Source organism: Mus pahari, chromosome 15 (genome assembly GCF_900095145.1).
Source record: "Mus pahari chromosome 15, PAHARI_EIJ_v1.1, whole genome shotgun sequence".
Lineage (NCBI taxonomy): Eukaryota > Metazoa > Chordata > Mammalia > Rodentia > Muridae > Mus > Mus pahari.
In genome coordinates this window covers 58,215,380-58,233,449 of record NC_034604.1, presented here as the reverse complement: position 1 = coordinate 58,233,449, position 18,070 = coordinate 58,215,380, and the positions used below count along the sequence as shown (strand labels likewise).

General features: G+C 43.5%; 1 protein-coding gene across 2 annotated transcripts; it reads left to right on the top strand.

Annotated features, from left to right (window-relative positions):
• Positions 1-1,337: 1,337 nt before the first annotated feature.
• Positions 1,338-17,846, top strand: Nars (asparaginyl-tRNA synthetase). Of its 2 annotated transcripts, none has more exons than XM_021214278.1 (15): positions 1,338-1,477; positions 2,463-2,542; positions 6,065-6,130; positions 6,236-6,328; positions 6,413-6,502; positions 7,602-7,680; positions 8,819-8,889; positions 10,088-10,174; positions 12,339-12,560; positions 12,660-12,859; positions 13,250-13,385; positions 14,129-14,242; positions 15,603-15,734; positions 16,044-16,175; positions 16,854-17,846. In XM_021214278.1, the coding sequence occupies exons 1-15, from the start codon at positions 1,435-1,437 to the stop codon at positions 16,983-16,985; spliced, it is 1,677 nt and encodes a 558-aa protein (XP_021069937.1). In that variant the 5' UTR covers positions 1,338-1,434; the 3' UTR covers positions 16,986-17,846. The 2 variants fall into 2 exon arrangements, with proteins under 2 accessions (XP_021069937.1, XP_021069936.1); XM_021214277.1 differs by having other exon boundaries at positions 2,460-2,542.
• Positions 17,847-18,070: the final 224 nt, after the last annotated feature.

Here is an 18,070-nt window from a genome sequence, read left to right as displayed (position 1 = left end):
CAACAGGCGTTAGGCTTATACAATTGTGCTGTGGGGGATTATACAGGATTGGAGCCAACAGGGTGCCCTTGGGCAAGAGATTGACATTGCATGCCTGAATCTGAAAGCTGGGAAGAGAATCATTTACCCTTGATGGACTTCAGTGGACAGATCTAGATATCTGTATTAACCTTCAAAACAATTTCTAGACTTGTTTGGTCAAGCAGGTGCCACAGGATAGTACAGATGAAATACGATTAGTCACCAAAAATGGCTATGGGGGAGGGCTTCTTTGGGGGGTAATGAGATGTTTTGGAATTTAAATTACCTCTAATGAATTTAATAAAGGAGAATCGGGGCTACGATTATAACTCAGTTCGTAGAACACGGTGACCACAAGAACAGAGCGCCCCTAGAATGACCATAGCCTGAGTAATGCCATTAATTAAGCACAATTCAGTCCGCGAATTAATCAATAAAGGGCACTGGCAAATTCCAGCCAATTTCTGATAGTGACTTTCTCTGCTATGCAGCAAGGAAACGTCAGCTCCTGGAGGGAGATCGGATTAAATGAGACTGTTTGCCTAGAAGAGTTAGCCAAGCGCTTCCTGAACTCCATGCTGTGTTGGGAACACTACACCGATTCTAGCCAGACAGGTAACCCATAATCTGACTGGTGACATAGAAGATCTACCGCCAGAAGCAGGGAGTGATGCCATCCCTCGCTATCAGGGAGATTGTTAACAGGACCCTTGCAAATAATGAAACAACGGACGCCTTGTACCAAATAGCATAGCCTCTGCAACGAACCTATACTAATCTCGCACGTTTTAAATCATCTGAGAATTAGTACATGGTTGGCTCATCACAATTTCTTTTTTAAAGTATATTTTCGGGGACTCAGCGGTTACGAGCACTTGCTGCTCATCCGAAGGTCTTGGGTTCGCTTCTCAGCTCACAATCATCCAGAACTCAGATCCCTAGAGATCCGATGTCTTCTTTTTGACAGGGCACGCATCTGGTGCGTGTAGCGGCAAACCACTCATACATATAAATCAAAAATAAATAAATAAAACTAAAAAAAGAAAATTCCCTTTTCCCCCATGGTGGTTGAATCCCTCAAAAATAGAACTTGCAACGCGTACAGCTAGGCGCAGGGCTGGGAACTAAGGGAGACTGACTTCTTCAGCTGCGCAACCCAACCCGAGACCTGCAGTTCCGTCTCCGGAGCTCAGAGACCGCACCCCGCCCAGGGTCTTCGAACCGGAAGTGTTCTCTTCCCTGACTAAAGATGGCGGCCGCTGAGTCACTCGCCCACCTCGTCTAGCCAATGGGTGCCCGACGTTCCGCTGACTCACATCCGCGACCGCTGCTCTAGGTGATCTGATGCAACGCCTTAGTCAAGGAAGCCTTCAGTGCACGTTGGGGTGAGCAGGCGGCGGTGGTGCAGTGTCGATGTCCTCGGAGGTGGTCAGGGGGACTGCAGAGATGGTTCTAGGTGAGTGAGGTTCGGCGGAAGGGCTCCAGCCGAATTCTAGAAGTTCTCTTAGTGCTTGGCGCGGCGTGGGCGCTCTCCCAACTATTCGTGGGGCCCTGGTCCCTCACCCCAGACCCTCAGACCTGGGCACCCGACTAGATGGTCGTCCGGGTCTGGTTTTGCTCCAGCCCTGTGGGTCCCTCGGCCACCGCCTCCCTAGCCCAGCCCCACCGCGAAAGTCTCGTGATTCCGCCGAGGCTAGGGCGCTGCAAGGGTCTGGAACCTAGTGAAGCCCCAGATGTGCAGTCCTTAAGTCGTTCTTGGAACGATGTAAGGCTTTTAATTAATTTCCGCACATCCTCTTTTATTTTTTTTTTTCCTCCGTGAGATCTGCAGCGGTGAAAGTAAAAAGATTTAAGAGACCGAGGCAATGTCACAGTTGTGAGGCCCTCTGTGGCTTAACCCCAGAGTTTGGATTTGTTTCGAAAAGCACAGGGAACTGGCATTTTCATTTGCTCGCTGTGCACTGTTACTGGAATGCCTGGTTCACGTCTTGTTCTCTTTTATTCTCAGTACAGCTCTGTACGATGTATATTGTCTTCCTGATTTTATAGATGAAGTAAGTAACCTCAGGAAGATTAAATAAATTCTCCCCAGGTCACTCCGACTTTTAAGATACAGCATCTAATAAAGTTAGGATGAACTGTAAAACTACCTTTGTTGTTGTGCAGCCAAGTAGAGAGAAGTGCGAATGGGTTAAAATAATGAAAAAAAAATCATATAGGAAAGTCAGATTTGCAATTCATTGTGTTAGGGGGTGGGATAGTCTTAAACACGGAGACTGGAAAAATATGTTGTCTTCTTTTGAACTGTGGAACTTTTTACAAATGGGATGATTTTTCTGTTTGCAAAAAGAAAATTGATAAAGCAGTTGCATTGTTAAGTGTCTGAGCATTACTGATGAGGGATGAGTAACTTTTCATTTTGTTTTTAAAACAACCAGCAGAGCTCTATGTCTCTGACCGAGAAGGAAATGACGCAACAGGGGATGGAACCAAGGAGAAACCATTTAAAACAGGCCTAAAGGTAATCTCCTCAGGATAGCTGCTCTGCATTTTAGTAGTGAGTGTTGGCATTGAATGACTTGTCAAGAATTTTATCTCATTCTTTCTTTGAAAAGAAAACACTGCATTTGTTCATGGGGCGGGGGTGGGGGGCAGTATTTGTGTGCCTCTGCCATAGGTATGGAAGTCAGGGGACAATCCATACCGTTTGTTCTGTTGTTCCGCCATGTGAATTCTGAGCAGCAAACTAAACTCAGGCCATCCTGCTTCTCGGCACTCACCTTTACCCACTCAGCCATCTCCCCTACCCAGTAGTTTTGTCTTAGACATTAGGTTTTAAAAAGGAATCCCTAAAAGGGAAGATAAAGGACACATATGTAGATTTAATAGTGGTAGATCAAAGCCCAAACTTACATATATACCAGTTTTGTTTTTTTTTTTTCCTTTTCTCCTTTACTACAAGGTGTTCATCTCTAGACTTTTTTTCTCTGTCGGGTTGTCTGTCTGTCTTTTCAGGTCTTGTAACAGTAGGAGGCCCCTCTGAATCACACTCACCCGGTTCCTCAGATGAGTCTGAAGAGGTCTCTTGATGGCTTTATCATAGTACAGACACCATCTTGACCTTGGGACCCAAACACTTGACATAGCAGCAACCCATCAGTGGACTAGCTTCTTAAAGCAGACTCATGAATCTGAATGCCTAAGACAAAAAAAAAAAAAAAAAAAATGCCACTTCATTAATGTACTGTTATTTTGGGGACCTCGGGACATCATACGAGGTTAGCTCATTCTAAGTAGACTGTTACCCATGTCCCAGGAATCCTTTGATTCAGCATCAGGTTAAGGTGTCCCCACTATGTTGACTTGGAATGCTGGAGTCCTCTAGCTATAGCTGCTCCACAAGGGGGACGGTTAAATGCCCCCTCTTTGGAAGAGCAAGACCCTGATAGTCCTTTCTCTGTGCATCCATATTTGGCCAATCCTTGTTTTTTTAGATGCTTGACAGTATCAGTCATCAAATCCTTCTAATCAGCCAGGCATGGTGGCACACACCTTTAATCCCAGCACTTGGGAGGCAGAGGCAGAGGCAGGCAGATTTCTGAGTTTGAGGCCAACCTGGTCTACAGAGTGAGTTCCAGGACAGCCAGGCTACACAGAGAAACAAACAAACAAGCAAAAAAAATCCTTCTAACCTTGAAGTCTTTTCTCCTAAGGTCCGGCCACGTGGTCACGCTTTAGTATGTTTTTTAACTCTTTGGAGGGAAGTCTTTCTCAGTTGGTGTATCTCCTGTGACTTTCCAAAACCAGTGGTGACCCTCAGAAGAGGAAGGCTGCAGTTTGAAGGTGTGCCCTTCAGTTGTGAGGAACAGTAGTTAGGCTCTTCCAGTCTCTGACATTAAAGATGACTATCTGTGTACAGTTCGAGGAAGGAAATGGATTCCAAGGGCTCTGCAGGTGCAGCTGTGTGTTGGTGGGAGATAGTGTGTCTGTACAAAGAATGTAGGCCATCACAGTGACCCTCCACACTGACCACCTGATGAGGCCGGAGTTGGACATGCAGTCCTTCATTGACTGACTCGTACTTACACGGTGCAAGACTATACTCCCATGATGACTTAGCATTGAGAATTCTCTCGGTGCTGTCAGAAGAGTCGCATTCCTGCTCGACAGCAGATGATGAAGTGGACTAAGCTCCACTAGAAGGTCAGCATTTCTGTTCCCTTGGGTTTTGGAACAGTGAAGGAAAAAAGGGTCAAGAATGGCAGAGGTGGGGAGATAAACTTGCAGAGCATCTTCTCGAGCCTTGGGGATTGGAAGGCTCAGAATGTGAGGGAGGGGAAAAAGTCATCAGTGGGGCCTGTGCATGGCTTCTCTGGGAATGGGTGGAGATTTTTCAGGAATTTGGCCATTCCACCCTTTGTTCTTTTTATGACTGCTTCGTGTGTGTGTGTGTGTGTGTGTGTGTGTGTGTGTGTGTGTGTGTGTGTGTGAGAAAGAGAGAGATTTTGTATGGGGGGGGGGCTCTTAGCGAATCTTAAATAAATGATGTTAATGTTTCCTCATAGGCCTGTTTAAACCCCCTAGTGACTGACTTTTGTAACTTTATGTCCTCTGGCCTTTAGCTGAGGAATAAAACCAGACAGGTCAGGATGCATGGCTCATAGAACAGCAGAAGTACAGTAGCCCTAGTCAGGGCTCAAACAGGCAAAGCCTAGACGGTAGGATCTCAAAGGTCAGGCTTTATAAACTTCAGATTTTATTGCCAGAGAAAATACGGTACTTCTTTTCCTGTTTGATGTAATAACTGGAGAAATTTTCAGACAGTGCTTGAAGGTTACTAAGATACTCATCTTTGTCTTTGACCCGTAATTCCAGCACTTGGAAGGTAAGACAGGTAGGAGGATTGGGAGTTCAAGGTCATCCTCAGTTACACAGCAAGGGCAAGACTGGTTTGAGCTAGAGACCCTATTTTAAAAATTGGCCTTTTGGGGCTACTGAGATGGCTCAGTGGGTAAAGGTCATTGCTACCAGTTTTGACAATCTTGAGTTCAGACCCATGTGGTGGGAAGAGAAACTTGATTTTCCTAGTTGTCCTCTGACCACACACACTTAATTCAGTAAATGCATACCAAGCATTTTTAAATTTTTTTATATTCACTAACTTAAATCACACAAACTATAAATTACTAAATGATACATAATACAGTAATGCCTAATATACCAATGTCTTAGTTAGGGTTTTACTGCTGTGAACACACACCATGACCAAGGTAAATCTTATAAAGGACAACATTTAATTGGGACTGGCTTACAAGTTCAGAGGTTCAGTCCATTATCATCAAGGTGGGAGCATGGCAGCATCCAGGCAGGCAGAGCTGAGAATTCTGTATTTTCATCTGAAGACTGCTAGCAGAATACTCACTTCCAGGCAGCTAGGATTAGGGTCTTACACACCCACAGTGACACACCTACTCCAGCAGGGCCACACCTTCTAATAGTGTCACTCCTTGGGCCAAGCATTATTCAAACTATGACAACCAATATTGATGAAAAAAAATAGTCTCATGAGATTTTTTCAAATTAAATGGAGATTAGCCTTCTGTGTAACTTGGCCTTTACTTTGTTGAAAGAGTCTCAGACCTGCCTATCTTAGGCCCCGCCTTTGATATTTTACAAGTCTCTTAACTTTTCAGACCATGTTTGCAGGGCGTTTTTGCTTTCTGCTGCCTCTGTCCTGTTGTTGGCATAGCTGTGCTGGTCCCTGTGACCATTTGACTATCTTCTCTGACAGGGGTGGAGGTAGGGGTTGCTTCCTGTGTGGCTGAACTGGTTGGGATTTTCAGTAGCGTGACCTGGGATGTTCTGAGAGCAAACTCCTTCTGCAGGAGGCTCAGTGAGTCATCTTGCTGACAGGGTTTTTGCTTCTTGGCTCCTAATGTTTCCTGCTAGGCTCTTGGTAATGTTCAGATTCATAATCCAGGTGTGATTTTCGTTACTAAGCATTGCATAATATTGGACTGTTTTCTCTCTTCCCCTTCCCAAGGCTTTGATGACAGTTGGAAAAGAGCCATTTCCCACCATTTATGTGGATTCACAAAAGGAAAATGAGGTAGGGTGCACTAGAACCTTCTCGAAATTGTGTTTTGTGAAAAATCAGTTTTCTGAGCACATAGAGCTATTGGAGATAACACATATCTTTGTTCTCTCTCTGTAGAGGTGGGATGTTATTTCTAAGTCACAGATGAAGAACATTAAAAAGATGTGGCACAGAGAACAGATGAAAAACGATTCTCGGGAGAAGAAAGAGGTGACTAATGAATTTGCCACTACACATTTTTAGAGTTACAATACCCAGAACTGTATTTACCAATTCTGTTATTTTTAAAATTAGGCAGAAGATAACTTACGAAGAGAAAAGAACCTGGAGGAAGCCAAAAAAATTATCATTAAAAATGACCCGAGCCTGCCAGAGCCGGCCTGTGTGAGTGTCTGTCATTCCTGGTGTTGTGGGCTCGGCTGCATCTGCACTACTTGTGGGTTGCAGGGCACACATGCTTTGTTCTGCTGTTCTGTCTTCCTTCTTGGGAGGAGGAGACAGGCAGTGTCCTGAGGGCTGAGTTGGCTTGTAGAGGTTCAGTTTGGTCCTGAAGTTTAGGCATTACTTGATGAGTGGTGGATTCTGCCCCTACTGACCAGCAGTAGATAGATGATGGCTACCGTCTGGCTGTGCTGGGTTGTTTGATTTTTGCCTTCTCTAGAATCTGTTCTTTCACCCAAAAGTCAAAAAGTAGAATTTTCACAAAGTTTTACAAATACTTCTGAAACATTGATGATTCTTTGAAAGGAGGTTTGCTCTTGTGGGTTTTGTTTTTTTTTGGAACCTAAACAGACTGCTGACCCAGCGGTGATGAGTGCAGCTTGGGCTCCAGTAACGTCCCTGCTGCCGAAGTGTCTGTCGGCTTCAGCTACTTCCCCCCGTCACCCAGTTCCTCTTCACAGCATTGTCCTCTCTGTTTAGGTTTCTGGTGTCTGGGTGTTTAGACCTGTGAGGCTGGGATTGTTGCTAGTGTGGGTGACAGGCACATCTCTTGTGACAACCTAGATTCACTTATTAACTGATTTTCTGTAACAGTTTCTGAGACAGTTTTAGGTATCTCTCATTGCCAATTTTGCATTAATGGTAAAGGACTTTTTCTTTTCTCGCTTTTTTTAAAATTCAGCATAGTAAGGTGTGTGATTCTGAACTGCCCCCAATTTTGTTTTGTTTGGTATTTTTTTGTTTGTTTGTTTTGTTGGTTTTTGTTTTGTTTTTTACTGATTATTGTGATGGTGGGGGTTTTCTTGTTTGGTTTGATTTTTTTGTTGTTACTGGTTCTTTGGTTGTTGTTTGAGAGAAATGTACCCCTGACTGGCCCAGAATTCATCGAATCCTACCTAGTTTTGCCTTACACATACTGGCATTAAGTATGTCTGCCATATACCCAGCAGTGCTTGTTTCTGGCATTTGATGTGGAATATTGGTGAAAATGTTGGTTTGTAATAATGCCGTGTTTCAAGTAGTTTTCATTTAAATTTGACAGGTAAAGATTAGTGCATTAGAAGGATACAGAGGCCAGAGAGTGAAGGTGTTTGGCTGGGTCCACAGGTTACGCAGGCAAGGTGAGTGGGTAGGTTTTCTTTCCCTCTTTACAATCTTAAATAATCCTGGTTTTAGGTAAAGAAGACATAGAAACATTTCTTCAGATTTGTTTGGGTTCTTGGTGTACTGTCTTTTTAAGGGGTATGATAATTGATAGCCTATAATTGTTCCTATGCCACATGACTCTGAAAGTTTGAAACTTAGACATTACTTTGCCTCTTGGAAACCACAGTTGTCGGGAGGTGTATAAGAAGTACATCATCCTCAAACTGAATTTTAATTATGTAATGAGAAACAAGGACATGTGTTATAGGGACAGATCCTCATCTAGAATATAATCATAGGGGTTTTTGTGAGCTCAGTTTTTATTTTATTTTTTACATTAGCATCCTAGTTGGTCCCCTGCCCTCCCATGTATGGTGTGTGAGAATGCGTGTTTTAATGTATGTGGTCAGATATGTGGAGGCATATGCACGTGGAGGCCCGAGACTGATGTCTGAAGTTATCTGGGATTTATCTTCCACTGTATCTGTTTGAGGCAGGGTCTCTCACTGGAACCCAGAGCTCCTTGATATAGCTGGTCTAGCTAACCAGCTTGCTCTGGACGGCTCCCATCTCTTCTAAGGCTGGGATTACAGGGGGCCACCATGCCCGCCTGGCCTGCTGCTTGCCTGGGTTCTAGGGATCTGAAGTCTGCTCCTCGTGCCTGCATGACAAACACTTTAACCACAAGCTGTCCCCCCATCTTGACACCTTAGTTTCGATTTTTATAATTACCTTCTCCTTGGCATTTTTTTCTCCTTTTTATTAGTTTATTACTTTACTATACGTGATTATCACATCTTTCATAAAAACAAATGGGATATAAGTGAGTGTGTATCTTCACATCTCAGTGCTCTGCACTGTTCTTTACATTGTAGGGGATTCAGAGTAAATATGACAGCTCCTCAGCTCAGAGCTGACTGACTGTCCTACGGTCATGAGGATGGTAAAGACTGTGTACAATTAGAGCGCAGTACATAAACAGTAGGCTCGGGGGCCCTTCAGATGGAGAGGTTTGAACTTCTGGTGCTTAACGTTGGAGCTGCGTGTGTAGGGTGGGTTGTGAAGTGCTCTGGAGTCCCTTAGGACTGGCTGAATTTTGTCTCTCACTTCTAGGAAAGAATTTGATGTTTTTGGTGTTGCGGGACGGTACGGGTTATCTTCAGTGTGTCCTATCGGATGACTTGGTAGGTGTTTTATCTTAAATATGTCTGTAAGATTGTATTTAATAGGGCCCATAATTATACATTTTGAGAGTTTTAGGAGCTATGTACATATTTTAAATTTTTAGCGTGTTAACTGGATACCTGTAGCAAAACCACTGTATATCACAAATGTAAAAATTTTGATTATACCGTTGAAAAGCTAGATGGGAAACTTTTATTATGGAAATTTTCTGAAACATAAAATCTTAGAGCAGTGTATCGAGCCAGTTTATGGTGGATCCTGGTATGTTTCCCTGGATGTCATATTCACAACAGTGTCTTACCTTCTGCTCCCCAATTTCTTTGTGGGAGGAAAACCCAGGAACATTATTTTGTGTCTCTCGGTGTGAGATTGGTTAGTCCTGCCTTGTGTCACTCAGTGTGCTTCTGCTTGCACTGCTTGTACCAATGGATGTCGTGTCTGATAGTATTGAATGTTTATTTCCTTCACACAACTATAAATGAGCCTCTGTCCCTCGGGCTGTGTCGGGAGGCTCAGGACGGCCACTTGGGTCTCTGTAATCAGTAGCTGTAAGTGTAAGCAGCCTTACCCCACCATTGTCGAGTTGCTCTTCTCTTTTCTTGTAATGATTTTAGCATGTACTGGTCATCATAGTGTAGCGAAGCTCTGTCTGTTTAAGTCAGAGGTGGACTGTGGGATCTGTAGTGGGGCTAGTGCCCTTTATCTTATGTGTTCATGTAAAGGGGACAAATATGCTTTTATATAGCCATATGTTTTGACTGATAGCACCACAGTCCATCAGGTACATTAGTAAGCTGTCTCACTGAGCACATATTAGGGTGTACTTAACTTAGCTATCATATCAGCTGGGCATACAATCGCACTCCATCGCTAACAGAAATACTGTGTGGTGCATGACTACACTGATTTAATGCCTTCTTCAAGAATAGCTAGCATGTGTGCTCTCTTTCTCTCTGTCCCCTCTCTCTAATTTTAGAAATCAGTGGTGAACCCGGGTAGCACAGCCTGTAATCAGTGCCAGCACTTTCTCTTAGAGGCAGGCATGTCAGAAGTTCAAGGTTAGCAGGGCTATATGAGACCCTGCATCCAGTAGAAAGCCAAACCAACATGAACTTGTTTGTAATCAATTCCTTTACCTTTACTAGAATGTTTGAAATCAACCTTGGTAGGCTAATATGAACTTTGACCTTTTTACAGTGTCAGTGTTACAATGGAGTAGTCCTGTCCACCGAGAGTAGTGTGGCGGTATACGGAACACTAAATCTAACTCCAAAGGGCAAACAGGTAAGTGAGCCGAACTCATGGGGTAAAATGATAGGGGTTTAATAGTTTGTTCCCCAATGTCTATAGTGGTACATTTGGTGTTGCCCTATAAATACACAAGTATCAAATACTATAAAGTCATCATGCTGTGTCCAGTAGAATATGTACACTGTATGTTTGTATCTTAATCTGCCTTTTGCAGCTCTAACAGCCTCTCACGTACTAGGAAATTGATGGCATTTTTCTTGTAGTTCTGGAGGTTGGGAAGGTCAAGATAGCCTACTTTTAGTGATGTATTTCTTGCTGTGACATACCATGACACAACTAACACATCCAAGTGAGAATGCATTCAGTAGATTTAGATGGGACTGAACTGGCTTCTGCGACAAACCCAGTCACATGATCACTAGCAGCTAGCCTACTGTCTTACTTAGGATTTCGTTGCTGTGGAGAGACACCATGACCAAGGCAACTCTTATAAAGGAAACATTTACTTGGGACTGGCTTACAGTTTCAAAGGTTCGGTCCATTATCATTGTGGCAGGGAGCATGACAGTGTGCAGGCAGACATGGTGCTGGAGGATTTGAGCGTTCTGCCTCTTGATCCACGGGCAGCAGAAAGGGACTGAATTCCATAGGCAGCCCTTCCACACTGAGCACAGAGACCTCAAAGCCACCCCACAGTGACGCAAGGCCACACCTCCTTACAGGGCCACCGCCCAGGAGCCAAGGATTCAAACACATGAGTCTGTGGGGCCAAACCTGTTTAAACTCTGAGAATTTTAGAAAACACTAGTCTAAACTGAAGCGTTTTGAACAGGAATTGATAGTTTCTTAGAGAGAGAGAGAGGGGGGGGGAGAGGGAGGACTGAACATTGGAATATATTTTTGCTTTAGTCAAGAGCGGGTAACCTATTCTAATAACATTTACATGTTGCTAATAACAGTTCAAATAGCTACTGTGGTTCTAACTGTTGCCTAGGAAAAAACTCTACAAGTGTAACTTATTAACCACAAGAGGGAGCAAATACTCCTAGGACCAGTGTTCATGTAAAAGCCTACCCTGAAACAGACATGAGTGTGTTCACTGAGCTTTCTTGAAGTACTGCGATTACAAATGGAGTGGTTGTCATGGTGTTACTTGCTGTCCCACTGGCAACAAGATAATTACATGCTCCGTGAGAGACTTTTAGAATAAATTACTTTTCGTAGAGTCAATAGGGAGAATTCTGATTATTATTTTTAAAATAGATAACTTCTTTTAGAAAACTTTTTCCGTTTAAATGTAAGACTATTTTTTTACTTCAATTGTGTATATGTGTGTTGGTATGTGTTATGTGCACACAAGTACAGATGCCCTCAGAAACCAGAGGCATCAGATGCTATGGAGCTGGTTTTAAAGGTAATTGTGAGCCACCCTGTGGGTGCTGGAAGCTGAACTCAGATCCTTTGAATGGGTAGTATGCACTCTTAACTGCTGAACTAGCTTTTAAGCTCCATATTTAAGTTTTAAATATAGAGAAGTATGCTAACTAGAAAAATAAATCATCATGCTAATAGTTGTTAGTTATTCTAGCTCATGGAATTAGAGTTATGTAATTCTTAGTATATGCCTTTGTCTTAGGGTTTTCATTGCTGTGAAGAGACACCATGACCAAGGCAACTCTTATAAAGGACAACATTTATCTGGGGCTGGCTTACAGTTTTAGAGGTTCAGTCCATTATCATGGTGGGAATCGGCAGCATGCAGGCAGACATGCTGGAGAAGCTGAGAGTTCTGCATCTTGGTTTGCAAGCTGCACAAAAGGACTCTCTTCCACAGGCAGCCAGAACGGGCACTGGGTGGAGTTTGAGCATAGGACCTCAGAGCCCACCCCTACAGGGACACACTTCCTCCAGCAAGGCCACACCTCCTACTAGTGCCACGTCCCATGAGCCAAGCATATTCAAACCACCACAGCCTTTTTAATTTACAAAATGCATGTGTGTTTTTGCATAGAAAGAAGTATTAAATGCAAAATTATAGCACTGAGTTATTGGGTCTCTAATTCTGGAGACTAAAGTTACTAACAATGTTCTTAAAATAACACCTTTCTGAAAACTTGGTTCTAGCATCTTCAGTGCTGTTAATTTTAGTGTTTTTCTCACTCTCTCTGCTTTTCTCTTCTGCTTTTTCCACATGTAGGCTCCAGGAGGCCATGAGCTGAGCTGTGACTTCTGGGAACTGGTGGGGCTTGCCCCAGCTGGAGGAGCTGATAACCTGATCAACGAGGAATCTGATGTGGATGTCCAGCTCAACAACCGGCACATGATGATCCGGGGAGAGAACATGTCCAAAATCCTGAAAGCACGGTCCATGATCACCAGGTGTTTTAGGGACCACTTCTTCGACAGGGGGTACTGTGAAGTAAGTGCCTGCCTGCTACAGGTCGTTTGCAAATGGTACCCAGTGCTGTTTGGAAGTGATGGCCACAGCAGACCTGTTTGCTCCTTCTCACCTTAACAGGTTACCACTCCAACACTGGTGCAGACGCAGGTGGAAGGTGGGGCCACACTCTTCAAGCTTGACTATTTCGGGGAAGAAGCGTTTTTGACCCAGTCCTCACAGTTGTACCTGGAGACCTGCCTTCCAGCCCTGGGAGATGTTTTTTGTATAGCCCAGTCATACAGGGCCGAACAGTCCAGGACACGAAGGCACCTGGCTGAGTATGTAATTGTCTTACTTAAGCGGCTCCTTGGGCTGGGAGTACAGGCCAGCTGGTAGAGCACCTGCTTAGCATATACAGGGTTAGGTCCCCAGCATCACAGAGAAGAGGGCCTGGTGGCACATGCTGGTAATCTCACTTGGGAGGTAGAGGCAAGAGGATTAGATGGTCAGGGACAGGCTGGACTATAAATCCCTGCCAAAGCAGAAAGAAAAGGCAGTCGGTTCCTTAGGCCACAGCTAAAATCTGTTCTCTGGTTTTCCTGTGAGCTTTCAGTGAGGCTTGTGAGAGATACCCACAACTCATTCTGGACAGTTCTCCAAGGTTCAAACCTTTGCTTGAGAGAAACGTCTGTGTGAAATAGGAGCACTCAGCTGTGTCTGTTCTTCAGGTTCACTCACGTGGAAGCTGAGTGTCCTTTCCTGACCTTCGAGGACCTGCTGAACCGTTTAGAGGACCTAGTGTGTGACGTGGTGGACAGAGTCTTGAAGTCACCAGTGGCGAGCATAGTGTATGAGCTCAACCCGGTAGGTGTAGTGTTGTCTCCAAATGACAGGATCCCAATCTTTGTGGATGACAGCATCACTCTGTTCTTGTAGGTTTGGTGAACTGAAATAAGTAAATAATGTTTTGAAAATTTAATACTGGTAAATTGCCAGTGACTGTACTTAAGTTTATAGAAGAAGCAGTTAGTTCATAAGTGTTTCTTCATCTGAGATACTCGCTCCTAATAATAGTCTGTCTGCAGAACTGTTTTCTATGTTAAAGAGTTTATTGTTACTGTATGTGTAATGGTGCAGGTGGAAGGCAGAGAACAACTTTGTGGAGTTGGGTCTCCTCCTGCCCCCCCCCCCAACCCCCAACCTTGGTCCATGGATCCAACCAATCAGTTTTTCATGGCAAGGACTTTACCTGCTGAGCCATCTCTCGAGGGTCTACTTCCATTCCCTGCTTGTATTTTTATTTTATATTACATATATTTATATTTATATATGGATGGGTGTTTTGCCTGTGTGTATGTCTATGCAGCATATGCATGTGGTGTCTCTAAAAGCCAGAAGAAGGTGCTGGCTCCCCTGGAACTAGAGTTATAGCTGGTTATAAGCTACCATATCGGGACTGGCAATTGCTCCTGGGGCCTCTGAAAGAGCAGCCCATATTCAACCACTGAGCCACTTCTCCAGCCCCCTCCCCCCTTTCATTTCTTCACAGGCATTTTAAGGCTGGATACTTCTTTTTATACAGTTTTGCTCTTTTCTTTTTACTCTAGAACTTTAAACCCCCCAAGCGGCCTTTCCGCCGGATGAACTATTCGGATGCTATTGAGTGGCTGAAGGAGCATGATGTAAAGAAAGAAGACGGGACGTTTTACGAGTTTGGAGATGTACGTGTCCCTTTTTCATTGCTTCAGAGTGGCTTGTGTGCTTGAACAGGTTGCTGGCTGTGGCTAATTCCTGATGCTGGATGCCTCTGCTTGCCCTTAAGTCAGTAATAGCAGCAGAAACTACTTAAGATTATCTGGATTCATGATAGCGTGCACTTTAGAACAGGGTCTTTTTTGTGGCATTTCAGAAACTTTGAGTTCCTCCTTTCGCACAGCACCTCTTTTTCTTACTGATCATAATCATTCCTCAGCCAACTTTCTTAAGCCTCCAGGGCTATGGCCCCAACAGTCAAGTATTCAAATGTATATTTGACCATTCTAGCCTCACTGTCACTGTGTGTGTGTGTGTGTGTGTGTGTGTGTGTGTGTGTGTGTGTGTTCGTGTTCCTAGGTGAGCTATGAGTTGCTGCTGCTCCACAGAGCTTTGCTGTGGCTTCAGAAGTGATTTATGTTGAGAACAAATGATGTCTCAGGTCTTCACACATCGCCCTTGCTGTCTTGTAAATTCAGTGTAGATGTATAGCGTAATTCTGAACTGAAGTTTTAAAGTACTTAGTGTAGTTGAGTGAAACTGTCCCCAGCTATAGAGCCCAAATGTGTCTGTGCCTTAGGTGGGTTTCTCTCTAAGCTTGCTATGTAACTGAAGGCTAGTGACCCAACTGTCCTCACTTCCACCATGAAGTGACACCCTCTCCTACAGGATGAGCTGGTAGCACACACAGGAAGCTCTCAGTGCATGCTGGTGTGTATTGTGCATTCCTCCCTCCCTCCCGTAGCATGGGGCTCTAGAGCAAGTGAGTAGTCTGCAGGCTTCTCCAGGTGTGTGTTCATCTCATACAGAACCCAGCGTGGGAGACAGACACAACCTAAGAAATCAAGACTGTTCCCCATTTCATCCCATCTCTCCAAACCTTCAGGGAGCAGAGCCAGTGACTGCCTAGTTCTAGGTCTGTTTCAGCCCTTATACACTCCGTGAGTCCTGTCCAGGTCTCAGTCAGCTTTCACCGGCACAGGAGTTTTGAGTTCTGGTTTGAATACCGTTTCCGGAGGGATGTTTTGAGAGAGAGACTAATCTAGCTTGATTTGTCATCTTACATTTCCTGGTTATTGCTGCAGGTGTGATAACACAAACTGTTTACTTTCTGACTGTTCCTACCATTGGGTAAGTGATTTATTGTGACAGGAAAGGAGTGCGGGTAACAGTTTAAAGATGAATGTCATTGGTACTCTACAGATCAGTCACATTCTGGAGCATGCACTGATGGCCTTTTGCTTTCGAGCTTGAGTCTGGCCACCGAAGGATAAAAAGCTGCTTTCTTTTTGCAGTTTTAAATGTTAATGAAATCTGGTTTAACCTCAGGATATTCCCGAAGCGCCTGAGAGACTGATGACAGACACCATTAATGAACCAATCCTGCTGTGTCGATTTCCTGTGGAGATCAAGTCCTTCTATATGCAGCGCTGTCCTGAGGATCCTCGACTTACTGAATCTGTCAGTTTGTGATTCCATGAGTATTAGAAAATTTGCTTTTTAAGGGTCTGGGAACTGTCCGTTGGGATAAGATACAGCTCATGGCAAGTATTTCATAAATCTAGAATGACAGTAATTAAAGTGAAAATCCTTTCCCTGGTAACAGTTGACATGTTCCGTTAAAGAACATGAGTACTACTTGAACTTTGCATAGTCACAGGGCTTCCTTTCAAGTTAGCAGCTTGATAAGATATGTAATTTCCCTAAAGCCTCGTAGTTGTGTCTGGTAGAGTGGTGGTAATTGTGGGTTTTTCAACTTACTGTTTCAAGGTGGACGTGTTGATGCCCAACGTTGGTGAGATTGTAGGAGGCTCGATGCGCTCCTGGGACAGTGAGGAGATTCTCGAAGGCTATAAGAGGGAAGGGATTGACCCTGCTCCGTATTACTGGTATACAGATCAGGTAAAAGCAGCTGTTTAAGGTTTTTTTTCACTGTAATACTTTTTGCATACATTGTTTAGGAGGCCGGAATCCCAGGCATTCAGATGAACTGTATGTGCTTCATGTAGCATCGGGATATTGCCATTTTTGTCTTTAGGCCAGTTATACATTAGTTTCCTTTGTAAAGCTCTTTATCTGCTACAGTTTTTGTTTGTTTGTTTTGTTTTTTGATGTGAATGGGTATTTGGCCTGCGTGTTTGTTTCACATGCAATGCCCCAGAGGCCAGAAGAGGGCTTAAGATCTGTAATCACCCCTACAGATAGTATTGAACTACCATGTGGATGCCGGGATTTGACAGGCCCTCTGGACAAACAGCAGTGCTCTTAACTGCTGAGTTACCTTGCTAGCCCCTACTGCAGATTTAAAAATATATATATATTAGATCCGACCAGCATCTAATACTGTTCCTCACTTTCCTGTGAGAAATCAAGGCAATTAGTTTGAAAGGTGAAATCTCTTCCTTCAGATGGTTCACTGAACTATTCCTCTCTGCATGGTTTATGAAGGCGTATGGATTGCGTGAATTATTACTACAATGAGCTGTTAACATTGTAGAAAGTTAGCTCATCGTAGTAATAGTTTTAATGTGATTAGACACAGTTTTAAAAACAGCACTCTTTCTCTCATTTATTTAACAGAGAAAATATGGTACATGTCCTCATGGAGGGTATGGCCTGGGCTTGGAACGATTCCTTAGCTGGATTCTGAACAGGTATCACATCCGAGATGTGTGCTTATACCCTCGATTCCTCCAGCGCTGCAGGCCGTGACCACGTGGCCCTGAAGCCCGAAGGGATGAAAAGTTAAGACTGCCTCTGCAAAAGAACAAATGCCCAAATTGTCCCTTGACTTCCTGTTGGGGGGAGTAGCTTTCTCCTGCCTCTATGTTCTTTCTTCCCGTTATCATAAAAAGCAGTAGGTATTACTTGAACATCAAGTGACATTGATGCTCCTTTACAAAATTTTGAGGAAATATACGTCATGTCACTCTTCAGTATGGAGATATTTTATTGTGCTGTAGGTTACAATCATTGTATTAAATAAACCATATGTGATTATACAGTTTTTAATTATGGTCTGACATCCAGTAATTCCATCTTTTTGTCCTTTTAAGTGTCACTGGAATTCTCTAATTCTAGCATCTAAAAGAGAAATTGGCTATTTGATGTAAGAGATACTGAAGTCGAATACATACCCTTTACAGTCACTGTTAGTTTTTCCCTTATTCATATAGTGTTTGTAATTCTGAGGGGTATGAGTTGACAGGGAAAAATTAGTGAAGGGGAAATGGATTATAATTTGCAATGAACATGATTGGATGGTGGGTTATTCCAATGATTCCTGTTAGCCTTTAGTTTAAGAACAGGGCAGATGGGGCATCCCTCTTTGATGGAGTTCCTGAGTAACAAAAGTAAATGTGTTTGCAACAACTTTGCATCTGAATCTTAGCCACCATAGACAGCCATGTCATCCCTGCCTGGTCCTTGGGTGCCATCTGTGCTGCCTTGCCGGCTCAGCGGGGCTACCAATGGCTGCAGTGCACAGTTGCTCCCAGATGCATGCCGTGTGTCCTAATGGGTTGTATCCCACGAACCAATAAATGAGCAGTGGTTAAAAAACAAAACAAAACATTTTGCTGACTTATTTTCTCAATGTTGATCATCTCTGACTCACATTTTAAATCTTAGACATTTTTATGTGTTATGATTATTGGATTCTGAAATTGGTATTATTAGAGTTTCATTATAGTGACAGAATGAGTTTTTTAAAATTTGATGGATGTTTGAGTCCTAGTTACAACTTTTTGTACTTTTTAGTTGTTAGTTTTAAATACATTAAATTCCCTACTGTTCTC